We start from the raw sequence: 26260 nt of genomic DNA, 5'->3' as shown, positions 1-26260 counted from the left end.
TACCCAGAGAGACAGACATACGAGGACACCCAGACCCCTACTAAGGGATATGCACATACTACGAAACCACAGGCAGGCAGCGGCAGGTATCGTTACAAAGAGATACGTATATACGAAGATCCATATACAGACACATTTACCCAGAGGTAGGTGCCTGGTGCACACCCTCCCTTACAAAATTAAATGCATCAGACATGGACACAAGCTCATGTAGCCAAACTCAGATTCTCTCTCCCCTCACCACAATTCATAGGGACAGATGAGAGGGTCCTCCCTGAGGCGGTACACACACACACACACACACACACACACACACACACACACCCTCAAATAGTGAAGCTACCCTTCCTATCATAGATGAAACCAAAAACTCTGTGAAGAAAATGGGAGGGAGAGAGAGTCAAAGGCAGGGAAGGGGGGGGGGGGAGGGAGGGTTGATCCAACATCTCCTGCCTGCCCACTCCCCTATAGGCTTAGGATTCCCACCCCAGCCACATTCTCTAGAGCCCCCAGCCACTTCTGGGTCACCCAGCACCTGGGATGGGACGTGTTGATGTTCCAGACTTTCCCCTCTCCCCAGACTGGAGGAAGACCCCAAGACCAGTCACAAGAGCTCTGCCCCAGCCCCACAGCCTCCAGCCCTTGCCCCCGTGGAAGGGGTTCCCCAAAATATCCCTTAAAACATACTGGCTGCCTCCCTCAGTGTGCCAGACAACCCCTGTGTGGAGAGGTGAGCTAGGAGACCATAGATAAAGGTGGGGGGCAGCACAGTGACCCCAGCACAGTGGCTAGACCTCAGTTAGGAGCCACTCAGATTTCTGCCTGTCTCTGTCCACTTCTCTCTCCCTGCTGAATTAATAACTCTCTTTTCAACACCCCTCCCCACCCCCAGCACACACACACCCCTCCTTGGAGGCTCCTGGCAGCCCCTTGGAGGCAGCAGAAGGTATGATTTGATACAAGAAACCTCTGGCACAGGCTCCCTGAACATGCATCTGCCCCAAAGTGTCGCTCACCTCCCTCCTGCAGGGTGCACCTCCAGTTTCCGAGCTGGCCCTGCCCACCACCCCCACCCCTGCCTTTGTTCCCAGCCAGAATGCCCCCCACCCCCGGTCCAGCCCTGGACCTGGGAAAAGGTACCAAGAGTCAACCAGCTCCCAGAATCTTTCGACAGCCAACTTTTGGGGGCCAGCAGTAGCAGGAAGAGGATAGGGCAGATAGAGGAGAGACCCACCCTTGTCTGAGCCCCCTCCCCATGCTCCGGCATCCTCAGCACTCACCCAAGAGCATTTTCTGCCTTCGGAGGCACCGCAGAGCGCGCCGTCTGAGGAGCAAATGAAACCAGCCAGCGAGTGACAGAGGGAAGGGGTGGGGATGTGCGGGACAGGAGGGGAGGGCGGAGGGAGGGACTCCTGTTGCCGCTGGAAAGCAGTGGGTGCAGGGCCCTTTCTCCCTTTGCCTGGAAGGAGCTGCCTGTTCCCTAGTTTCTCCCATCCTGACCAGGGTGGAAAGCACAGGACACTTCCTGCCCCCACGGTGGGATATGGGGCAAATGTGGGGACAAGGGACAGAGTTGACCCTGCCCATACAGCCCAGGAGATTCTGCCAGCCACTTCTCAGCCTGCCAGAAAGTTCTTGCTGGACTTTGAAGCCTTGCCTCAGGGCTTGCTGCTACAGGAGCCCCCATTCTCCTGTCCAGCCTCACTCATCCTCTCCCCACCGTCCCCTTACATTGTCCTCCTTTTGCTGAAGGGGAAACTGAGGCCCGATCTCATCCCAGAGCATTGGCCATGGAGGTGGGGGAAGGGAGCGCAGGCGGCTTGCCCCTCTTAGTCCAGTACCTGGACCATTGGACCTGCTCCCTGGGCAATGCCAGGTGGGGTGGGGCATGGTCATCTGATCAGCTAGAACTTCTGACACCCCTCCCCTGCCCATACCCTTCCCTACCCCTCAGTCTCTGTCTCTGCATTTGCTCCCTCCTCCCCCTCCTCTTCCTGACTGAGGGCCAGCTCTCTACTCACCTGAGCACCTGGTGGCTGGGAGGGGATGGAATGGGGGAGAGAAGGCAGCCAACCCCACAGCTGGATCCAGTCTGGCATTCCAAGCCCAGTCCCAGCACTAGCCCCCCACCCCCTCAGCGTCCTGTCTCCGCCAGACAATAACCTGTAATCTCTGGAGCAGCCAGTACAGCCGGCAAAGGGTCTGGGGAGGGGTTGGCGGCAGCAGCTCCCGAAAACAGGTTTGTTAGGAAGAGGCTCTAGGGGGAAGGAGTTGCTTGTTTGGGGAGCGGAAGGAAACTCAAGCCCAGAGCTAATTAACCCACCCAGACACAGACAGAATCTTTGTCTTCTTGAGGGCAGGGATCTGAGCTAAGCCCCCTAATTCTCCACCCAGACAACCTTGCATTTCCTGGTGGTCCCTGGGGGGGGGGGGGGAGGAAGTGTCTGATGGTCAGGTTCACACCTGGGGGAGGGGGATGTGATGGCTGTCCAGGGACAGCAAGGGGCACTTCTATCACCTGCCATTTAAGGAGAACAGCAGCAGGAGGTAGTGGTTAGACTGCAAGAAGAACTTCCCAGTGGCCTTGGGGGAGCACAGTTTCTCTGAAACATGTACCCAAAGACCTCGGGATGGGTTGGGGGCACTGAGGAGGAATCGGCAGCCCAGGGAGATACTGAAGCAATGGGGGCACAGGCTGGAGGGCTTCCGGGGCTTCCTGATGGGACTGAAATTAATCCATCTGCGGGGAATGGGGGGTGCAGAGCTCATCAAGCCGGCGACTCAGGCGTGACCTGAGTTCAAGGTCTTTGATCTCTGAGACTCCGAATGCAGCAAGATGCTTGTGCAAAGAATCGGAGAAGAGATGGAAGGTCTGATTAGAGCAGGAGCTGGGGGAGGTCTCAGGGTGCAGGGCAGGGGACAGCCTCCGCCTGCCACTCTGATCCCTCCCTGCCCCCAAAGACACGCGTCTATGCCCTGAAATCCATTATAGTCTGAGTTCATCTCTTGTTCTCCTGTCCCCCTTAGTGTCTACCCTGCACTCCCCACTCAAGGCCCCCCTGGCCTGTCTGGAACTTAAGTGATTTCTGAAATCCCCTTCTCTCTGCTCTGGTGTCATATTGCAGTCCTCACGGTGGACCTGGGGGTGGGCCCTGAATTGTATGGCTGGGTCAGTCCTGCCAAGAGAAGGGAGGGATGGATTGGCCTTGGGAGGCTCCCCTCCCCTCCCCAGCTGGGCGAGGCCAAGGAGGAGTTGGCTGGCATCTCCCCATTTTTCAGTGGAGGATACCAAGGCACAGGGCAGAGGAGAGGCCACAAGTTCTATGCACCGTGGAGTCATCTGGGAGCCAGTCCACCTTCTCTGGACATCCCTTCTCCTCATTCCTAAAATATTAAGGCCCAATATCTTTTGTTTTTACTTGTTTCTAATTTTTTTTAAATGTTTGTTTATTTTTGAGACAGAGACAAGAGCGTGAACAGGGGAGGGGCAGAGAGAGAGGGAGACACAGAATCTGAAACAGGCTCCAGGCTCTGAACTGTCAGCACAGAGCCCGACACGGGGCTCAAACCCACGAACCGAGATCATGACCTGAGCTGAAGTCGGACGCTTAACCGACTGAGCCACCCAGGCGCCCCTAGGCCCAATATCTTTTAATAAGCGCTGCTCTCCTCAGCAGCAAAGTGGGTGGGGTGGGTGGGTCAGACAGGCTAGGATCTGAACCCAGCTAGGTATGTTGCTTAAACACCCTAAGCTCCAATATCCAATGTAGAGTGAGGACTGGGGCACCTGGGTGGCTCAGTTGGTTGAGCGTCTGACCCTCGGTTTTGGCTCAGGTCATGATCCCAGGGTTGTAGGATCGAGCCCCGTGTCAGGCTCTGTGCTGAGCATGGAGCCTGCTTAAGATTCTCTCTTCCTCTGCCCATCCCCTACTCGTGCTCTCTCTCAAATAAACAAACAGATAAGTAAAGTGAGGGCTGAATGCCATCACCTACTCCTGGCTTGGCTGGGTGAGAAGGGAATGCCTTGCTGCACGTGGCAGTGCTTTCCAAACAGCTCAGGTCCTAAGTAGATGCTTACGTGTTCCCTGTGCCAGCCCAACATCCACACTAGAGGTTGGAGCTAAGAGGATTGAGCCGGCAACCCTTTCCGTGGATGTTCAGGAACCACCTAACATTGTTTAGAGGTGTGTGTGTGTGTGTGTGTGTGTGTGTGTGTGTGAGATGGTCAGTAGGGTCACTGAGTTCAGCCTTATTGGGGTGGAGGTGCCTGGTGCCCACACTCCCCACCCTGTGGGAGGCAGCGCAAGGAGCTGGGGAGAGATGGCTCAAGACACATTCCTGAAGAATGAAAGGGCGCACTGTGTGGGAGACAGATGGGGCGGAGCATGGGCAGGGAAAGTTGCAGAGGTATCTGGAGAGGGGAATTGGGGGAGTGTGGGTACCTGCCACTTCCTCATCCTGTGCCCTGTCCCAAGAGTTCGAGGCTCACCTAGGTGTGGCAGAGTCAGGAGGCCTCTGACCCACGCATGGGGAAGGAGGCTCAGAGAGGGAAGAGTCCCTGCCTCCCCTTTGCAAGGATGGCCTCGGGCACATGAGCAGGAGAGGGTTCCTGCCTCGCTGCCTGTGACGGCCTGTCGCTGTGCAGGCCGCCAGCCCCACAGACCCCTAATCAAAGTGACAGCTCCAGGAGGCCTCCCAGAGCGGCTGTCCCACCCCCACACCTTCAGCATCCTGCCAGGGAAGCGTGGTCCTCCTGGCTGCCGCAGGTCTGAGACCTCACGTGTCTAGGAACAAAGCAGTGTGTTAAAGGCTCCTTATACTTTGCCTGGAGCCTCTTGAAAGTTAAGGTGTGACTCTGTTTTTCCGGAGCTGCACCCGAAGGGCTCTCTGCTCTGGCCCAGTCCCCGCCAAGGGCTGGGAAAGGCCTTCCGCGTGCCTGAGGTCTTCTTACCCCCACCCCTCACTGCAGGGCAGTTGCTGGCATCCTCTTACGGGGGGCCTGCCTCTCCCACACCAGCCCTCAGAGAGACGAGGAGACAGGAGAGATCCACAGGAGTGGGTGGGTGTTGGGGGGTCACGGCCTGGAGTAGACTCAGAAACAATGAGGCCAATGGAGAGCAGGTTTTTGGCTGGAGCCCCTAAATTCCAGGGTTCCTGGAAATCCGAGGACCCTTCATCCCTGCCCGAGGCACGGCCATCCCTGTCGCATGCTTCCACAGTGCTGCTCACTCCCTCAACAAGACGGTTAGAAAGGTCTGGCCCCATGACTGTCTCCCCCTCTAGACTGTGTGTGCCTGACCGTGTATGTTATCAACACATATGCAATCATAAAGATGCAAAGGGTTGGCAGGCACCAAGCACGTCTCTGTGCAGAGTCCCGGCACGGGCCAGCAGAGACAGATGACTGGAGGGACAGTGACTCACTTCTCCAAGCACCATATACCCACCTCTGTGAAGACTGTTATTATCTTGGACAAACTTGTCTGCGTGTGTATTCAGACAACTCTTTTTTGACAGGTAGGTATGCCACCTTTGAAAAATATGAATTCCCAGACACACACTGTATGTCCTCAATTACATGCAGAATCTAAAAAAGCGAGTCTTTAGACTGAATCCAGGTGGCTCAGTCAGTTAAGCATCTGAATCTTGATCTCGGGTCGGGTCATGATCTCACAGTTCGTGGGTTCGAGCCCTGCATCGGGCTCCATGCTGATAGCATGAAGCCTGCTTGGGATTCTTGCACTCTCTCTCTCTCTCTGCCCTTCCCCTGTGCACCCTCTCTCTCTCTCTCAAAATAAATAAATTACTTTAAAAAATTAAAAAGCCAGTCTCATAGAATAGAAATTACAATGGTGGTTTTGAGGGGCTGGTGGGTCAGAAAAATGGGGAGATGTTGGGCAAAGGGTACAAATTCCCAGCTTTCAGATAAGATCTGGGGATCTAATGCACTGCATGGTGACTATAATTAAAAACACTGCACTAGATACTTAAGTTGAGAGAAGATATTAAATATTATCAACACAGAGACTCCTGGGTGGCTCGGCTGGTTAAATGTCCAACTTTGGCTCAGGTCATGATCTCACAGTTCATGAGTTTGAGCCCCGCATTGGACTCTGTGCTATCAGTGTGGAGCCCACTTTGTACCCTCTGTCTCCCTCTCTCTCTGCCCCTCCTCTGCTCACACACTCTCTCTCGCAAAAATAAACATTAAAAAAGGTTATCAACACATGCACAATCATAAAGATGCGAGGGGATGGAGGTATTAACCTTATCGTGTATATGTGTAATTGTTTTATAATATATATATATGCATGAAGTCATCACATTGTACGCCTTAAGCATACATATGTTCCGTGTCAATGTTTCAGTACAGCTGGATAAGAAGTACAACTATGAATCCTCTGAACAGCAGGTTGCACATAGGTTTCCATAAAGATCTAATGAATTAGTGAGTGGCTTTTGAACTCAGACGTATATAGACACACACACACTCTGGAAACATCCATACAGTCAGATACACTCTTACTCAGAGTCACAGCGTTGGCGTCCAGCCCCTAGTGCTCAGGTGGACAGCAGTTACCAGCCATCAGACTATTCCCTGCCTTTGCTTTACGCAGTGACCTCCGCCTGCAATGTCCCTTCTTCCCATGCGCCTATTCCAGAGTTCAGCACATCCCCCTTCCTTCAGGAGGCCTTTCCTGGTGTCCCCAGGTATAACTACCCTCTCTCTTTTTTACCCACATGTGGCACCCACAACACTCAGCTGCTCTTTTTGTGTCTGTCTCAGACCAAAAGACGGACTCAATCCTGGCGCAGGATGGTGAGGGGTAGGACCAGGATTTGTCTCCAGTCCCCAGCACAGTGCAGGGAACACAATGGGTGACCCATGACTATTCACCAAAAGAACGGGCGGCCTTGGGGCACCTGGGTGACTCTTGATTTCCGCTTAGGTCATGATCTCACGGTCATGAGATCGAGTCCCGTGTCAGGCTCCACAATGAGTGTGGAGTCTGCTTAAAATTCTCCCTCACTCTCCCTCTGCCCCTCTCCCCAGCTTGTGCTCTTTCTCTCTCTCTAAAATTAAAAGGAATAAATAAAAATATAAGAACAGGCAGGCTTGTTATAGCCCTCTGGCAAAGCTGCCTACCTGGGCTGCAAAGTAGGTTTCTGGTGCTGCCCCCAGGAACCAGGCTGAAGTTCTGGCGCTTCCGACCTCCCACACTGGGCCTGGTTCTGAACCTTTTCTCCCTGTCAGCCAGCAGCCTGCCTCTCCTTGCTTCCCCCACGGCCCCTATGTGCCTGTCAGCTGGAATCACCCTCACGAATGCATTCACCCATTTCCCCCAGAAATCTGTCTTGTAGCCAGCGGCCCCTTCAGTGCTTAGAGCCAAACCTCTGCAAAGTCACCCCAGCCAGGGAGAGGCAGAAATCCCGGCCAGGAGTCCAGCGGCCAAAGGAAGAGAGGCTTCCCCTGCCTGTCCCTCAGCTGGAGTGTTCCACAGCTTGCTGAACCCGGCCTTCAGGATCCCAGGACACCCCACAGGTGAGACCCTTGTCAGATAGCCTATCCCTGCCAGAGGGCTCCAGATTGGAGAAATGCTGCTTAGGGGTCCTGCCCCAGAAGTCTCCCCAGGGAGAGCTCCCAGATCCCAAAAAGACCTCAAGAGAAGTCTTCAGCCCTAAAGACCCTCAAGATCCTGAAAGACCCCAAAGAGGGTTGTCCAGATGCAAAATAAAACTCTATGGTATCAGGGGGACTTCAGACCCTGAGACCCCCTTGAGGGGATCCCAGACCCAAGACCCCACAGAGAGAGGCCACAGACCCAGTGCCGCTCATGGAGCCCAGACCAAGCCTGTGGGAGTGGCGCCCCTCGACACTGACCTGGCCCGGCAGGGGTCTTTCCCAAGCTGAGCTGCCGAAGCCGCCTCTGGTGGGCGCGCCCCCCGCAGTGCACCTGGGCCTGGGCTGCTGAGTTCAGCTGGATGTTGCAGACATCACAGAGCGTGTAGGATGGCCGTTTTCTTTCCCGCTTGGGCTTAGGCAGTTCTGGGGGCCGAGGGGGGCACTCAGTAGCTCCAGATGTGGGCGGCTCCTTCTCACCCGGGGGAGATGGGCTCAGTGGCCGCTTCATACCTGAGCAGATAGAGAGGGAGACAAGTGAACCAAGGCTGGGTGTTGTGAATACAGAGAAGGAGCAAGAGGGGTTCAAGACTCAGGAGATACCTGAGTCCCGTGTCCCAGATGAAACTCCCCAGCTTTGGGGCATCCCCAACCCAAGGGTGGCAAAAGGGAGCGTAACGGGGTCCATTTCAACCAAAGCGGCGTTAAAATACAGGAATATTGGGGCGCCTGGGTGGCGCAGTCGGTTGAGCGTCCGACTTCAGCCAGGTCACGATCTCGCGGTCCGTGAGTTCGAGCCCCGCGTCAGGCTCTGGGCTGATGGCTCGGAGCCTGGAGCCTGTTTCCGATTCTGTGTCTCCCTCTCTCTCTGCCCCTCCCCCATTCATGCTCTGTCTCTCTCTGTCCCAGAAATAAATAAAAAAATAAAATAAAATAAAATAAAATAAAATAAAATAAAATAAAATAAAATACAGGAATATTGGGGCTCCTGGGCGGCTCAGTTGGTTAAGCGTCCAACTTTGGCTCAGGTCACGATCTCACGGTTTGTGAGTTTGAGCCCCGCGTGGGGCTCTGTGCTGACAGCTTGGGGCCTGGAGCCTGCTACGGATCCTGTCTCCCTCTCTCTCTGTCTCTCTGCCCCTCCCCCACTCATACCGTGTGTGTGTGTGTGTGTGTGTGTGTGTGTGTGTGTGTGTGTGTGTCTCAAAAAATAAACATTAAAAAAATTTAAAAAAAATACAGGACTGTCTGGAAGAGTGTCACAAATGCCTACACACCAAGAGGCTGACAGCTGGGGACTCGGCCGCTGGGCAAAGCTCAGAGAGGAAGACCTGGAGACCAGACTGGGCAGGCACCGAGGGGCAGGCGGCAGTGAGGTTAGGGGAGTCACGTTCGTGGAAGCCAGGGCCCTATTCTGGGCCCCACAGCAGGCGCTGACAGTCCTGATGCAGGCAGGCATGTGGCGCTTTTGCTGCAGCCGCTAGCCAGAGGGGTGACTGCAGAAACCCTACCTCCCCGTGTCCAGTGCCCGGCCGGGTGACATTCACAAACGTTGACAGTGTGTGAAGCCATCCCCACCCCGGCCCCACGTGGCTCCAGATGTCCCTTGCTGTGTTGGCGACCCAGGGCTGTGGCAACAGTTGATATTTTCAGTAGCGACCTGGGCCCTACTGCCTGCGTCTGCTGAACACAGCTTCTCCTCCCTCCCTCCCTCCCCCCTCTCTTGCAGACACATACCCTACCCCTCCATGCCCCTCATCTGTCACCCACAGTCTTCCCTTTCCAGCTCACTTCTCTGAAATTTTCTTGCCTGATTCCTCAGCCTCTCACTGGCTCTATTCTGGGGTGGTCGACCCCCTTTCTCACACCGAGCTGTGTTAATTTTCACTTCCTTCCTGGATCAGTATGCGTGCTCTCCGCCTGTGCTGCATCCTGGGGGCTTCCTGAGGACAGGGCCTGAGCCTTCCTCGTGGGGCCAGAGAATCCCTGAGGTCAGGGACCTGTGACTTCCTCGCCGCCCTCGGAAGGAACCAACACTGATGACCCCGTGACTTTGGACCTCTAGCTTCCAGGACCGTGAGGCCATGCATTGCTGTTGTTTGGGCCACCTGGTGTGTGGTACTTTGTTGCAGTAGCCCTAGAAAACGAATCCAGGGAAGGTCTGACTCTTGGGCTTTGGTAGGTGCCTTGTGGTTTCAAGGCAGCCGTCCCAGAAGCCTGGTGGGATGGCTGGGGTGCAGTACCGGTGACAGGCTCCAGGCGGCGCAGCGAACATCTAGCTGGAAGCTAAGAGGTGGAACTCTATACCCCTCCCCACAGGGAGGACCCCACTCCTCCACACTTTTGGGGGGAACCAGGCTGCCTCCCCACCCTGAACCACACCAAACCTCCTGTGCACTGTCTGGGGTCCGGGGCACAGTTCTGCCCACAAAGGGCACACTGGAAGGTTACTCCCCTCACCCTGTGACTGACCTCCCCCTTTTATGCAGCACTGAGCCCCCACCTACATTCCGCTCTCTCTCACCTCTAGGTGGAGGTCATCAGGGTTATGTGGCTGCCTGCCCAAGTCTCTCCCCCCATCTCCCAGCAGGAGGAAGGAGCAGGAAGAGAGTACAAGATGCAAGTGTTTTGCAGGTGTGTGTGTGTGGGGGGGCGGGGGTCCTACCTGCCAAGGGGGGAAGAGGCTTCAGGGGAATGAGATTTTCCTGGCCACGCCTAGAAGCACGGCCTGCCCACCAGCGAGGAGACAGGGGGTTTTTGAAATCTCGGGGCAATTTATGACAGGCGGGCTGAGGACACGGGCCACGAGAGCAGACAAATATCTGCCATGGGGCTGATTAAACCCCTGTGATATACAGCCTCTGGGCTCACAGGGCCTGCCTGGATTCCGGGGCTAATTGTGTTCCCCCGGCCAGGCTGCTGGCCTGCTGCGGCCTGCCCTGCTTGACCCAGCCTTCCCAGCTGTCCCTTCAGGAGCCACCCTGCTCCAGCCAAGCTCTGACTCCCAGCCAGAAAATGTGGAGGGGTGGGCATTTTTTAGGGCATGTACACATCAGTCTAACCCCAGGCCAGCACCCCCTGCCCTGGCCCCTATAAAGAAGCAGCACGACTCACCCTAGCTGGACCTACACTTGGACAGGACCTGGTTCACACGTTCTCTTTAACAGAAGAGGAAAACTGAGTCCCACGGTAGGGGAGTGGACTTTTTTTAAAGTACATGAAAAGACAGGGGCATCTGGGTGTCTCAGTCATCCGACTTTGGCTCAGGTCATGATCTCACGGCTTGTGGGTTCAAGCCCCACGTTGGGCTCTGTGCTGACAGCTCAGAGCCTGGAGCCTGCTTCAGATTCTGTGTGTCTCTCTCTCTTTCTTTCTCTGCCCCTCCCCCACTTGCACGCGCGTGCTCTCTCTCTCTCTCAAAAATAAGTAAACATTTTAAAAATAATAATTAAAAAATAAAGTACATGAAAAGACAGCGAAGAGCTGTTTCTAGAAGCTTCCTTGCCTCCCCCTTTACCCAGCTACCCAGGCCACCTCTTTATAATTACAGCCCTGTTTATTGAGAGCTTACTATGTGCCAGGTGCTTTACACATAGGATCTCTTTTAAGCTTCACAACAACCCCATGAGTTGGGCACTATTATTAACCTATTATCCCACTTTATGGATTCGAGAACAGGCATTGAGAAGTTTCACAGCCAGACCAGAACCTACACTTGTCTGACCCTGGAGCCCAAGTCCTCAGCCACTGCCCTATCCCACCTGTCCTTAAGGCCTGCCAAGCCCTCTTTTGAACTTCTGGGTGGGGCAGGGGGTGGTTAGGGGGTGGTTACAAATTCTGGGAAGGACTCCTGGGGACACCTGGGGGTGCCCAGCCCCTAACAGGCTGGAGGGCCAGACAGGGAGGTGCCACACCCTGGCAGGAAGGGGCCAGAGCCAGAGAGGCTGGGAGAGGGGGATGTGAAGAAAGGAGGAGAACTGAACCTGAACAGAGTTCTGAAAAAGACCAAGTGAAAGCAGAGAAAAAGTGCATGCATGTACTCAGGTGTCTGTCTGTCTGATTTGCACAGGAAGGGGGTAAAGCTCCCTGCTCCCACCTTCCCTGAGAAATAGTTAAGGGCTAATGCGGGGGGGTGGGGCGGGGGTGCTGGACGGTGGAGGGGGCCACCCTCTTAAAGGCAGGCTCACACCAGAGCTGGAGAGCTGATGGGGCCAGGGTTGCTGTCTGTCTGTCTGTGTGTCTGTCCATCCATACGGAGCTGGAGGGGGTGGGGAGTGGAGGGAACAGTCAGGCAGGACCCCAGGGCTCCTTCTCCACCACTCTCTTGCTGAGTGACGAATGGACTTGGGACTTGGCTTTCAGTGGGGCCCTCAGGCACTGCAGTGAGGCAGAGCTCTTGGCCTGCCCACCCACAGAGGGCTGGATGGAAAGGGACCTTGGAAGCTATAAGGTACAGAGAAGGGAGTTGTTTCAGATGCAGCCTGGGGAAGGGGGTCCTCAGGAAAGAGCTGCTTTTGCCAGAGGGTTAACGGGAGAGGAAGGTTCTAGGCCTGTCCCCAGCCTTTGGCAGGGCATGAAGGGTTCCCTCACTAAACCCTTAATGAGCCCAATTATACTCTGGTATTTTCCTCCCCGGGTCTGCCAACATCTGCCCTCCCACCTTTCCCAGCCAGGTCCCAGGCCCTGCCTCTGAGCGGGAGCCTGGCTGGCTGGCCAAGCTCGGGCTAGTCCCCGTTCCTCTGGGCTTCAGTTTTCTGTCTTTGGAGAGGGAGGATTGGGCTGGGCTAATCTCTCAGGTCCTTTGCAGGCAGTGTCGCCACTGAAGCACCTAGCAGCTGTCTCTGAAGCAGGGGTAAAGAGAAGGCCGGGTTGTATCTGTTTCTGTCACCAGAGAAAGGCAGGTGGGTACGGGGAAAGAACTGCCCGCGGTGAGTGCCCACTGCCCTCTGGGCCACTGTACGAACACCCTCTCCGTTAACCCTCACAACAACCCCGTGAGGCTTTACAAATGGGGAAGCTGAGGCTCAGAGTCAAAGAGAGAGGCAGGTGAGTAGGACGAGTTCTCTCCCATTTACAGTGCGGGAGCAGGGGGTGTACCCTAACAGCCCCCATCCCAGTCGCTCACAGGATCACCAGCAGGGGTTGGGGAACCTGCCCCACCCACTGACCCAGCTGCAGAGAGAAGTGTCTGGAAGAAGAGAGGTCTTGTCTGTTCTTGGCCTAGAAGAGTGTGAGCCTTCCTGGGCCCAGCTGCCCCCCTCAATACCCCACCTCCCCTCTCCCAAGGCTGACACCTGTCTAGGGTGAGCAAGGGGGAATAAGCCACTTCAGTGCATGGCCACCACAGGGTGGCAACCACCCCAGCCATCCTGTGGACTCAGAGAGCTGGCGTCACCCCAAGGTCACACCCCAGAGGAGCCAGAGGCCCACACCTAGAGGAGTAGGGTGGCCTGAGAGGCGCAGGAGGCCCTGGGATTGGGCAACAGCTGTTCCAGATGTCAGGGGCCAGGTGGGGGGTTTCCATGAGGCAAACCAAAGTGTCCGTGTCTGTCTTCCCCTTCAAAGTGGTGACAGAGGAAGCCCATCACCTTCTCCTGGGGGTGCCGGGTGCTGGGGATTTCAAGAGTGAACTGACTAAGAGGTGCTGAAAGTCAACACTCAGCCCCAAGGAAAGGAGAGAGAGGGCACGAGAGGAGAGGGAGAGTCATGGTCCAGAGATGAGGTCACCGTCTCCCACCACTTCCCCTCCCCCAGTCTGCCCGGTCCTCACCCCCTATTGGCTGGGTGTCCCAGGGGGGCCTCCTGCCATCCTGACACCCCCAAAGGCAGGGGCTGCCTGTTCTGGGCAGCGATACTCCCTCAAAAGACCCTCAAGCCACCCTCAGGAAGGAAGTCCTTCTTGCTATCTAACCTGCATCTCTCTTTGCAGGGGCCACAGTGGCCACACAGCAGCTGCTTCTAAGATTGTGATGGTGGGGGTGGTAAGGAAGGGAATATTAGCCTCAGCACTCCTTTTCCTAGCCTCCGCTGCCAGGCAAGGCCTGGGAAACCTGACTCGTTGTGCAGGAGATCCCCTATGCCCCCTCCCCCCTCTCTTAGCACCAGGGTCCAGGATCTTGGTTCACTGGCCTCCTTGTCCACAGCCTGTTCTCCCCATCCAGGCCGAGTGGTAGCTCCCCCAAACCCTGTTCCCTGCCGGTGATGGCCCCACCATCAGCACTCCCAAACTAGGGCTGGGGGGTTTGTCCTGGGAGCCAGAGGGAGCTGGAGGGAGGATGGTTGGGAGTCCCCAGACTGTTTGAGAGTTGTGGGTGGGAGGCCAGCCAGGAGGCTCCAACCTATGCCCATTGCTGAAAATGAGGCATTGAGCTTGAGAGGGGAAGGGAGGACAGAAAGGCCTCCAATGACTGGGGATCATGAGAGTGGAGAGGGGTGGTGAGTGTGCTCTCTGCACCCCTCAGAAGACAGCAGGAGACCTCCCCTCCCCTACTCCCTCCATTCTATTCTATCCCAGGGGCTGATGAGGGTGGGGTGATTTGGGGGTTCTCTCTAAACTCCTTAGGAAAAGGGGAATGATTTTGTCCAGCTCCCTGTCTCCAGACAATGGTCCCCTCCTTAGGGTGGGAGTCTCACCCTCTCTGCTCTGTGGCTCCCAGCCTCCCTCCCCCTAGGGGAAACTGGAAGTCCTTCTTGCCATCACTCTTGCCCCCCTCCCAGCGTCCGTGTTTGGCTAAGCTGCCGTTTTTTGCCTGCCCCCCCCCCCCGCCCCGCTGCACCCACCCCCGTCAAGGTGGGGCAGGGTCCTTGCCGCTGCCCGCAGCCCTACACCCCCACCTCGGCGCGCGCGGGGCCCCCTCAGGCGCTCAGCCCCAGCGGCGCTCGGTCCGGGATGGGGACGGAGCCAGGAGTGCGGGCCCCTGCCCAGCGCCGGCGCCTACCTGAAGGGCGCTGCGGAGCCGAGCGGGGCTACATCTAGCGGCCCACGGCCATCCGCCACCCAGGGCGATCCGGATTCCCGGCTCCTGGAGGTGCGTGGCGGAGGAGTCCCGGCCTGCGAGTCCTGGGGCAGCCGCCGGTCTCCCGAGCCCGCCCCCCGCCGGCCCGTGCGGAGCAGGTGCCAGGAGCCGCGCCGCTCCGAGCGGAGCGCAGGAGAGACCCCGGAAAGGAGTTGCGCGGCGGCTCTTCCCGGGAAGAAAGGCGAGGGGGGACCAAGCGATGCTCCCTGCAAAAGGGCTGGGCCCTTTGGTGAGTATCCTCCCTACTACCCCTGGCCTGCTAGGCACAGAATGCCCCTCAGCGTCTGAGGGGTCCTAGAGCTCCAGGAAGGGAACCCCAAAGTGGCCACGTCCCACTGCTCTGCTGTGATCTCCCCCGCCCTGCAAATTGCCCCTTTTTTGGGGGACAGCTCAGAGAGAAGGAGGAAGCTTACATTCAGGGAGCACCCACTGGGTGCCAGGAGGGATCGCATTCAATCCTCATAACCACTCTGCCTGAATTGGTTTGATCCCCATTTTACAGACCAGGAAACCGAAAAGATTGGGATGTTAACTGGCCCAAAGTCACACGGGAAGTGAGCACCAAGTGGGAGACTCCAGACTGCTCCTAGGATCCCCCTCTGGGGGTCTGGGGCAGGGGGAGGAAATTTCACCCGTGTGTGTGTGTGTGTGTGTGTGTGTGTGTGTACACACACACACACACACACACACACACACACACACACACACACCTGGGGGTCTTTTCTGATTTCTCCCAGGGAGTCAGTGCATGGTGTCTGGCCCAGAGTGGGGGCACAGTGCAGGAGCATGAAGCCAAGCAGGGGAGGGCAGGGGCTGGAGGCAGGACTTCTGGAGAGTGCTGTTAATGGGGAGGCAGTAACAGGGTCAGAAAATTAGTCTCAGAGGAAGGAGACAGAAATGGTTCTTGTATCCAAAGAAGAGGTGTCAATGCTGCTCACCCCTGGTTGGGTTGGGCAGGCCTCCTGTGGACCAGGCCTGGAGAGAGGAGGTCCCACCATGAGGAGCCCTGGCCATACCCCGCCCACTGGGGCAGGGCACCTGGCAGCCACTCAGTTTCCCAGAACTGCTTGCTGGGCCTCACACCCACCAACTCACTCCTGTCTTGAGGCCTTTGCTCCTGCTGCTCCCTCGGCCTGGACTCTCCCCTGACCTCCGCAGGGTTGTTTCCTTGTCGCTCAGGCCTCAGCTCCGATGCCGCCTCCCCAGGCCCCGTTGCCCTAGGGCCATTATTCTTTGCTCCAACCCCTGCTTTATTTCCCTCTTGGCACATCTCCCAAGATGTCATTCTTTTGCTTGGACACTTACCTGTCTCCTCTGTGAGGACACAGTCTTTATTTCCCAGGTGCCTAAGGCACCAGCACAAAGTTGGATGCTTAGCAAACAGACGCCGGGTAGACAGTTATGCATGAGTTCATGTCCACTCTACAAGCAAATCCGCAGTGCGTTGCACACTTCAGCTGGGTGAAGTGGATGCTGTGTGAATTATATCTTAATAAAGCGGCTATTATAAAAAAAAAAAAAAAAAGCCCATCCGGCAGCACACCCGCCCTCTCACTTGATCCAGTCACACCTCTGTCCGTCCCAGTCCACATCCTGTGTCTGTCCACGGAGAATCACAGTTGCTCAGATTTGGAAGGGGTCTGAGAGGTCATCCTGTCCCTTTTGTAACTTGCCAGAGTTACCCTCTGGCCTCTGCTCACACATGCCAATGACAGGGAGCTCACTGCCTCACAAGACAGCCTATTCCATTGTTGGAGGGTTCTCAGTGACAGAAGTATGGAGGCCTGGAAGCTGTTTCCCTGTAACGCTCACGCTCACGCACAGGCCCTAGATCCGCTCCTCGGTGGTGCTGAAGGAATGCACACCACCTTCCACAGCCAGCTCAACATGGCTGGCAGCCTCATCCTAAGGGGTCTCTTCTCCAACTGTTCTTCCCCTGACATGGCCACCTCCTCCAGGAAGCCCCTCCTATGTTCTTCCTGGACACCTTGTATTGGTCCCTAACACGGTGTTTATCACACTGTATTGACGTGTCTTCCCCAAATCCTGCCCCAGCCACCCCTCTGCACCAAGTGGGGTAGTTCCAGGCTTTTATTTATTTTCTTCCACCCAACACCTTGCATGGTGACCAACTGAGCTGAACTAAGCAACTTAATAAACATTTGTTTCCAGGGGCTTTATTATCCTAGTCACATCCCTCTAAGCTAATTTAGGCTTTCGATGTCCTCTTTTAGGACAGAAAAAGAGAGAATCACTCCCCTGATCCTCAACCCTGTTTTCTCCTAATGCTGCCCAGTCCTTAACTTTTCTGCACTCTTGAGTCAGCTCTATACAGAACTGAGGGTCCACGAACTCCCACCCCCCAGGGCTATTTCACATGATATGCTGGCAAGTTCAGCCACCCCATCTCGTCGCCAAGAGAGTGATTTCTTGAACTGGGAGCACCAGGCCTTATGCTTAGGCTTACTGGCGCTCCGTTTCTGCCCAGCCTGTTGAAATCATTCAGCAGGAACACAGGTGCCAGCTTAGTGCCACCGCAAAGACGTGGCTTCACCTAGACACCTGGGAATAACATGCCCCTAAACTCCAACCCCACACACAGACAAAAACATTGCCATTAGTTGAGGCCCTTCTGTATTCTGTATTCTTCCCACACCTTTATCCCTCCCCTAGCCCTGAGGAGTGTTCCTCTTCTCCCTTTGAAGATAAGGACAGGGAGGCTCTGAGAGGTTAGTTCACCTGCTCAAGGTCACACAGCTAGAAAGGGGTAGAGTTGGAACCCATCTGGTTGACTCCAAGGTCTAGGCTCTCTTTGCTCCATGTCGTGGTGGCTCTAAAGGCCTTATCTCAATATGCTGGTGACTTTTCCTGTAACCTCACTTGTGGGGTGAGGAGGAAGGAAGCATGGAAAGCATTTTCATGAGGGCTGGAGGGGCCAGGCCGTGCTCCCTTGCCCACTTACCACTCGTCCAAGGAGGGATTCAGGCCCTGGGTATTGGCTTCCCCTGGCCAGAAAATGACCCTTAGTCTAAATAAAGCTGCTTAGTCTCTAGTTGGGCCACTCAATTCTCAGGGCAGCCCAGTCTCATCCTGTTATCTCCTCTCCCTCTGTCTTGTCTGTGAAGAATGTCCAGCCCTAGAGCAATGCTTAGCCCACCAAAGGCAACCAATACTTATTGCTGGACTTGAGGAAAGAACCGCCCCTCACTGTGAGCACCAGAAACGGAGTGGGTTCCTTACTCTGGCTGTGTGGGCTTGGGCAAGTTACTTTCCTTCTCTGAACTTCGGTTTCCTTATCTGTAAAACAGGACCATTAATACATAACAACACACAGGGTGATGTGAGATCATCCCTGCAGAGTGCCTGACGTAATATGTGTCCAATTAATGAGTATCATTAATGAGGTGTTATGGTCCCCGCTTGAGAGACAGGGCAGTGGGCTCAGAGGGGGAAGGGACTTACGTAACCCATGGTACCAGCTTGGAAGCAGCCTATATAGGACAGGAGCCTGGTTGTGCCTGCCTTAAAGGCTTTTTCCCAGCCCCACGGGGCCTTCCCTGAGTGCTCAATAAATTTAATTTCTACCACTAAATTATGAGATGGCTACGCTAATCATTCCTACTAGTGACTAATACCCAGAGCTCCAGCTAAAGCAAAGCCCGTAGCAAAAGGGCTCAGGCTTCTATTCTGATCATGGCCCCAACTAGGTTGGGGTGTGCAGAGTAATTCTGGGCCCCCGGGTTCCAGGAGGGTGAGAGAAGCCTTACCCTCAGGTGGGCCTGTCTCTTCCACCACAGGTCCTTTCTATGCCCACCAAAAGGACAGAATCACTAATGGCTTGAACAAGTTCGCCATGATCCCTCCCCCAATGGGGCCAGCCTTTTGCCTCCTAAAATAGCCCAGAGCCACCATGTGCCCAGGGCGGCTCCCCACTGGTTGCAAATCCCCCTGAAATTAAATCCCCATCCTGCCCCAAGCAGGATGGCACCACCTCCAGCCCTGCTGAGCTCCAGGGCTGGCCAGGCTCCCCCCAGTGGAAACTGGGACGGTTGTCCTTCACGGTGACCGAGACATAAATCCCCAAATAATGAGACAGGCGCTGGGAACACAGAACCAGACACGGTGTTAATTGGTTTACTTCTGGGCAGGCGTGATGTAGAGGCAGTAGCAACAGGCCTCGGTTTCCCAGCCAGTAAAATGGAGTGGGGGGCTGTGTTGACTTCCGGCGTCCCTGGCTGGGGTTTTCTATGCCCTCTGACGGGTCTCCCACCCAGATTCTCCAGCAGCCCTTCTTACTTTCCTAGAACACTAACTTCGCATATGTAAAAGGGAGGAAGTGGGGTCCACTTGTCCCGGTCTTGAGGTAGGGAGACCCAAATTATCCTTACCGTGATCTAGAACCACCTTCTTTCCACTAAAACCAAGCCGAAAGGCTCAGTCCACCTCGGCACGCATCAGGGTGGGGGTGGGGAGCCGGGAGGGCCCAGCGTAGCCTTCCTGCTCATGGGATGAGGCCGGTGATGGATTCTTGGACGAGCATGAGGGCCTCAGTTTGCAGTGATCAGGATGAGATTATCACATTAAACTTTAAAAGTCTTTGCTCAAAAAGAAGCAGCAGCTGACACCCTTGACTCCCCCAACTGCCACCATCATCCTCTCTTGGATCATGGCTGCAGATGCTGGCCACTTGGTGGCTCCACTGCACTGGGCTAGAGGCAGGGGGATGGACAGAATGACCTCTCCAGGCCTGGGCTGCTCCTGAGTCGTGGAGAGATGGCAGGGGGAGGAGCCAGGGGAAAGGGATGAGCCTTGTCTGTGGGAGTAGTTTGCAGGGCCTCAGGGGAGCCCAAGAGACTTGGGATCAGCACTTATTACAACTTTGCCACTTACTATCCTGTGACTGGGGGGGACACGCCCCTTTGCTCCACACCTCAGTATCCTCATCTGTGAAATGGGGACAGCAGTAACAGTAACTACTACTAACTCCCCCGACCCGAGGCTGACAGCTGAGAAGATTAAATAAGATAACATATGGACAATTCCCTGCAAGCTGGAAAGAGCCACTGCGGTGTGAAGGATGGCATTGTTAGTTACCGCGGGAGGGACGGTGACAAGGCTGCAGAAAGAACTTCCTCACGGCTGTGCATTGGAAACCAGTGGGGCAAGAAGAGAGGGGAGACAAATGGGCCTGGGGGGAACCCCCAAAATGTCACCCACGATGCCCCCTCCCATCCAGGGTGCCCATCCCCGTGTCCAGACCGACCCCCTCCCCTCCTGCCCATCATCTTCCCTCGCAAGGCTGGCAGCCCATCCCCAGTCTTTCCCAGTCCAAAGCTGTATCCAGCTTGTGTTTGTTGCCAACGCAACGGAAATTATTTCAACCTCCTCACCCAGCTTGGCAAAGCTGCCTGGGTTGTATAGGAGAGGCTGGAGCTGGAGGAGAGGAAGCTGGGAACTGGGGTGCCCACAGCAGGGTGGCCCCCTCCCCAGAATATTAACTTCGATAGCAGCAATCAAGAAGGCAGTCAGCCTACTGGGGGGACTTCCCCATGCTGCCCCATGGGAGGGAAGGGAAAGGCTGAAGGCCCCGGGGTCTCACCGGGACCTTGGCTACCTTCCCTCTTACTTAAAGAGCTGCATTCAGAGCAGGCCGGGAAAGGCCCTGACTACCAGCCAGGATCAACCCTGCAGAAATTAAGATCTTTGGATTTTCCCGACCCACCCTTCATTTCCTGATGCTCTTATTTAGTTAGTTTGTTCAACAGAATCCTCCCACCCCAGCCCACCCCACCAGACCTTGGGGCCCTTCCCCTTCCTCAGTATAAGAAGCCGAATCCAGAAGGATGGAGGCAGGGAGAAGCTGAAAATGGCCCTGAGATTCCGGGGTCACCCTGAGCATGAGGGAGGGAGAGCCTCCAAGCCCACTGTGGCTGAGGGAGATGGTGGGGTGGCCACGGTCCACCTTGCCAGCCAGGGAGAAGTCCCGACCACATCAAGGAGTCCTCCTCTCAAACTGGCTGGTTGGTGGGTGGAACCACATGGCCGTTGCAGGCCATGAAGGAGGCCTTTCAAAACCAGCTGAGAGGTTCCAAGAATGCTCCTGGGATGGGCTTTGTCAACATGCCCCATGCCCCCCTCCAGATCCTCTGTCTGGCTTCCTATAGCAGGGCTGCTCAGTGACCTTAGCCGGGGAGGGGGAGGGGGCATCATGGGACCCGGGACAGAGACCAGGCTCTGGAGTCATCAGACTTTGGGCAAGTGGCTTCACCTCTCTGATCTGTAAAATGGGCCCAACGGTATCTACCTCGTGCGATTGTTGGGACAGTTAAGAGATAATGTAAGGAGAACGCCTCCCTTTGTGCCCAGCACAGAGTTGGGGCTCAATGAACTCACTAAGGAAACATTTGTCGGACACCTACTATATGCCAGGCCCTCCCTCCATTCCTCGCCCAGGGGACCCAGCACTGAACAACAGTCCTGAGGAGCCCTCAAGGAGCTTGCCAGCCAGGGACAATGGTCACAGCCACTAAATAGCTAACCACACAGGTCAGGGAGGATGAGTGGCCAGGAATAAGCCTCTCTCAGGAGGGGACAGCTCAGCCTAGACCTGGCTGACTTGAGGGACAGGCCTGCCTGAGGGTCCTCGACTGTAGCTGCTCACTGGAATCACCTGGGCAACTTTGAAAACTTCAGATGGCTGGGCCCTCCCCGGGGATTCTGACCGGATGGGGCTGGGGTGGCGCTGAGGCAACAGGATTTGATTTAATTTCTGCCCAGGTGATCCTGATGTACAGCCAAAAGTGAGATCCCCTTGCCCTGCACTTTCCCCAAGTGCCTGTCCATGTGAGTATCACCTGGGGAGCTTGTCCGGCATTGCAGGCTGGGCCACAACCTTAGGGGTTCAGATTTAGGGGCCAGGCTAAGGCCCAGCATCTGCCTTTCTAACAAGCACCCAGGTAATTCTGAAGAGCAGACAGGTCTAGCGATGTGTCTAGGAGAGTAAGTCTCAGGTCACAGCTTGGCACGGAGCGCCCCCCACCACGGACCCCAGCCACGCCCACACAGGACCACCTGCCACATTGGTTCCCACTGCCCCATCTCTGCCCTCAACCTGAGAAGTGCCTCCTTTCTCAAACAGGCAAGTCCCGGGCATGTTCCTAGGCTTATCATGAAGCCTGAAGGTCCCCACCGCTATGGGCGTGGGGTCTGTTTCCCTACTACCCTCGCTCGGCCCCTGGGCCCAAGCCCCTGTGCCATTCTGTCCATGCTTCATGCCCGGCCAGACCCTGGGCTCTCAGGGGTAGGGCTGGCTTCTCCAACCACATGGCGCTGAGCCTGGCATCCCACAGGGTATGCCTCGTCTTAGCTGAAGGAGTACCAAATCTACCCCAGCCTCTGCTGGGCGCACTTGCCCCCACAACTGAGCCACAGGTGGGAAAGTTGTGACCCGCCCTGAGAGATTCGTGCTCCGCTCCTTCTCCTGGGTCTCTGATCCCGGATTCCTCTTGTGGAGTCTGACTTCTCTCTCTCCTATTTCACCCTTAGCCCTGCCCTACGGGCCAGGCCCTGAGATAGGAGACATGGCCCAGTTGTGCTCCCCAAGGCAAAGGTGTGCCAGAATATACCCCTATCCCTGCTGAAGAATCAGGGTCACCCTACTCCAGGCGCCTGGCATGATGCCCACCCCTTCCTTTTGGGAAGCAACATAGTGTAGCCATAATGCCTGGGTTAAATCCCACCTCTGCCACTTCCTGTGTGACCTCGGTCTGTGCCTTGGTTTCCCCATCTGCAAAATAAGAATAAATAGTACCTCTCCTAGAGGGTCATTATGGGATTAAATGAGCCAATGGTCATAAAGCGTTCAGCAAACAGGCACATGGTAACCACTGTGTGTGTTTGTTAAATAATGTTTAAAAATACATGATTCTCTGAAGGCCATGCTTTCGTCCGTCAGCAAAGTGGGTCCTGACAATGCACCAGGTCTGGAAGGCAGGGATTAAGATCCCATTTTACAGGCGAGGAGACTGAAGCTCAGGAGAGAAAGGGATGGTGTCAGATGACACCCAAGCCTCGGGACTGTGGCACTTCAAGTCTGGTCTCTCCCAGCACCCCTGGGCCCACCTCCCTCACTCCTCAGGCGCCTGCCCTGGCCCAGGTGGGCTCTGTGCCCTGCACTGACAGAGGCCCCTTTGTACCCCTGCCCAGGGCCACACCCTGAGCTCAGAGCAACAGCCAGACAAGCGCTCTGTGTGTTGGTCTGTTTTGCCGCCAGGTCTGCGGTCACCCTGGCCGCTCCAGCCACGTGCTCTGGCTGGGCGGATCTGAGGGTCATCCCCCACCCCTTCCAGCCCCCCATCTCAACCGCGGCAGGGCATCCCTGACCCTCCCTGGGCTGCATTCAGCCAGGAGGCAGACTGGGAGGCAGCCCCAAGGAAAACACCCCCATTCTTGGTCTCCACCCTGTGCAAATTCCAAGTGACCAGACTCTAAGGTGTCTGGGGCCCCAGAGGAAGGGACAGGCAGGAGCTGAGGGGGTGGGGCATGACATGGAGGTTACTCTGGTTACCCTTTCTATCTCCCTAAATCTTTCTTCAATCTGTTTGCTTCTCTTTACCACCTGGACTGGCATGACAACCTCCTCACTGGCCTCCCTGCCTCCACTTCTCCATCTCTCACCTTCCCAGTTTGTTCCCCACGTCCCAGAAGGAGCCTTGCAAAAAGGCAAATCCGATCACATCCCTCTCCTGCCCCAAATCTCCAAAGGCTTCTCCCTCACCTTAGAGAATTCCTATCGTAGCCTGGAAGATCTGGCCTCTGCCCACCTCCCCCAAACCCTTTTCCTCTTCCAACCTTCCTTTCCACTGGCTTCCTCCCACAGATTAATGGAGATATAAATACAAGTCTCTGCCTAAGAATATTACCGGTAGAGCTAACACTGATAATGGCTAGAATCAGATACAAAAACACTCTTTATTGGCTAAAAGGGACAGAAGAATCCAGTCTTGACCACAAATCTTGTTTAAAATTTCAACCTTCCCAAATCAGATGAGTTTACCCAGTCACACAATGGCTGAGACTAAAGTCAGGAGCCTTTGACTGATGCCACATCGACTGACGGATCAAATCTCGGCAGCAAAATTTATACAGCATTGATGCCAATGAAAATAATTCCAGTAAAATTAAAATGGAACGGAAAAAAATGGAAATGTGTTTAACTGTACCATAGAGGAAAAATTGAAAAATCTGATCAAGAAATTAAATCGGATGAAGAGTTCAAACTGGAAACCACTTGCTAAAAACATCTTCAGTGCTGGTATGTTTGGGTTTACAATGTTTGCATTCAAAACATCTTGGGGTCAAAATGTCCAGGTTAAAAGATCCTGTGCCCCTCTGATGTTTTCTTACCACTCCCTACACCGCTCATGAGAACTCCAGCCACACTGGGCTCTTTCTCTCCCCAGAGCACAGCAAGGTCCTCCTTCAGAGCAGAGCATATTCTCAAAACCCATTCTTTCTGCCTGGAACACTCTTTTCCTCCCAGCTCCTACCTCCCCTACTTGTGGCTGATGCTGAAATAACAGCTCCTGGAGATGCCTTCCCTCACTTCCCTCCTTAAGTCAGATTTCCTTCCTGCCTCCTGGCACTCACTCTTCGCCCTGTCTTATCCCCTCACCTTGAATTCCCAGGGCAACTTCACCCTGTCCTATTCCCCCTTGGAATCCCCAGGGCAAGCCTAGCAAGTCTAACACATAGTAGGCGCTCAGTAAATATTTGTTGAATGAATGGATAAAACAGTATCACTAGGGTGAGGGGCAGGGGAATGGGTTGGAGCTTCCAAGGGCCCCTGGAAGGGAAAAGGGCAGGGCAGAGACATATCCTTCCATTCTACCTTTATCCCCACACCCCAACCCCTCCCCCCCACCCCCCCACCGCCACCTGGCCCTCTTACTCCTGACACCAAATTCCAGAGGAGCCTGTTAGCAGGAGAGAGAAGAAAACAATACCAGACCTGCTTCATTCATGCTCCTTGTTCAGCTTCCCAAGGCCCAGGTCCCTGTGCCAGATGGCCAGCTGCCCCCCTCCCTAACCCCACTCCCACTTTTGGCTGTGGGCCGCCGGGCTATTTGGGGAAACTTCCTGATGTCCCCTCTGGCCTTTCCACCTCCACCCCTCATCCTGAAGCCCCGGAATAGCTGTCCCAGCCTCAACCTAGGAACAGTCGCGTTCCCAATTAGCACCCAGATGGTTGAAACCATGTCTAAAAGCTTCTCCTGTCCCTCTCCCCTCAGGAAGCTGCTAACTAGGGCAGCCGATCTCGGAACGAGGTCACAAGAATGCTACCTGCCCTTATAATCCCCTCCCAACCGGAGAGGAGACATGGGTGGAGATCAGGAGTCTCCATTGCAGGCCAGTGAAGACAGAGGAGATGTGGGGGAGGCTCAAATGCAGGGAGAAGTGGGTTCTTTTTGCCCAACGGGCAGCTCTGGTGCAGGCTGGGGAGTGAGGAGTCCTGGGTTCGAGTCCAGACTCCACCTCAGTGGGGATTTCGTTACCTCTCCAGGCGCTCAGAGGGCAGGATGATGCAGTTCTATGTATGGGTCGGTACCACAATCCAGGAATGGACCTCAGCATCCCAGGGAGGTCATTCTGGGACAGGTCTTGGGAGGCCCTGAGCCCATTAGAGCATCATTTCTCTGCTGAAGACTCACGCTAGCTCTGGCTCAAGCCTCAGCTGTAAGAGCGGATAGGCGGGGGGGGGGGGGGGGGGGGTTGGGGGGCAGACCTTCTCCCACCCTCTGAAGACCATACCCCATGTGCTCCTCTTTGGGAATCCCCTGGAGAACCCAAGGGATCCAGTTCCCAATACCCTCCCCTCAGTGAGGGATAGGGGTGGTGAGGGGTGTGGCTCACACCTCCCCAACTTCCCCGTCCAGTGAGAGGGGGGTAGCCAGCCTCGGATGGAGGAATCACAGACCGAGACCAGGAGGATAGAAAAGTCTGGGGCCTGAGGATAGAGAAGAGGTTAGTGGGACCTGGGGGAGGGCAGTCTGGCCTCTTGCCTGGGCATCTAAACTGGGGAGAAGTATCTGTGGATTCGGCCCTCACTCCACCCAAGGAAACCTTAGTCAAATAAACAAACAGCCAACACAGCCGCTCCTGTGCGAGAGGCCAGGGCAGTGGCGAGGAGAGGCCCACTGAGGTGGGGATGCCCGAGGAGAGAGCAGGGAGGCTGTTTGGGCAGGCCCCTCACCCTGGGGCAGTCAGCGGAAACCTCTGGAACAGGGTGGGGAGTAGCCGGTGGTTTGGAGCAGGAAGCGGGGGGCCTGGGTGGGTGCGTGGGGCTTGGCTGCTTCGAGGGAAAGAAAAGTATCAAGTCCAGCCCCACTCTGGTCAGCGCCTCTGCGGAGCGGGGACTCCAAAGCCCCAACACCCTTCCTTCGGCTCCGGGTCAATCAGATCAACCGGACAGACAAGGGGTTCTCCTCTTTGTCACTCTGAAGCCCCAGCCCTGTTCCCAGTCCATGACCCTGGGCCTGGTGGCTGAAGAAGGAGTCTGGAGCCAAAGCCCCCCAAGTTCTGAAGTTCTTAACAGAAGACGTGGGGGAGGTAGGCTGATGTCCGT

General features: G+C 55.6%; 1 protein-coding gene across 11 annotated transcripts in view; it reads right to left on the bottom strand.

The window, feature by feature from the left end:
* The window catches only part of LOC131496848 (uncharacterized protein C17orf113), a 51238-nt gene that overhangs the window by 20703 nt on the left and 4275 nt on the right, over positions 1 to 26260 (bottom strand). For 2 of the 11 annotated variants that reach the window (XM_058702580.1, XM_058702584.1), the window contains exons 1-2: positions 14560 to 14678; positions 7883 to 8134 (exon numbers count right to left, since the gene is read on the bottom strand). In XM_058702580.1, the coding sequence (XP_058558563.1) occupies positions 7883 to 8132 (250 nt within the window). In that variant the 5' untranslated portion in view covers positions 8133 to 8134; positions 14560 to 14678. Of the gene's footprint in view, positions 1 to 1280; positions 1682 to 7882; positions 8135 to 14559; positions 14681 to 15942; positions 16083 to 26260 lie in introns of those variants that run through there. The other 9 variants (XM_058702581.1, XM_058702583.1, XM_058702582.1 and 6 more) reach the window with 8 other exon arrangements.

The sequence above is a fragment of the Neofelis nebulosa genome, chromosome 16 (genome assembly GCF_028018385.1).
Source record: "Neofelis nebulosa isolate mNeoNeb1 chromosome 16, mNeoNeb1.pri, whole genome shotgun sequence".
Classification (NCBI taxonomy): Eukaryota; Metazoa; Chordata; class Mammalia; order Carnivora; family Felidae; genus Neofelis; species Neofelis nebulosa.
The sequence above is the reverse complement of the archived record's forward strand: the minus strand, read 5'-3'. Positions and strand labels throughout refer to the sequence as shown.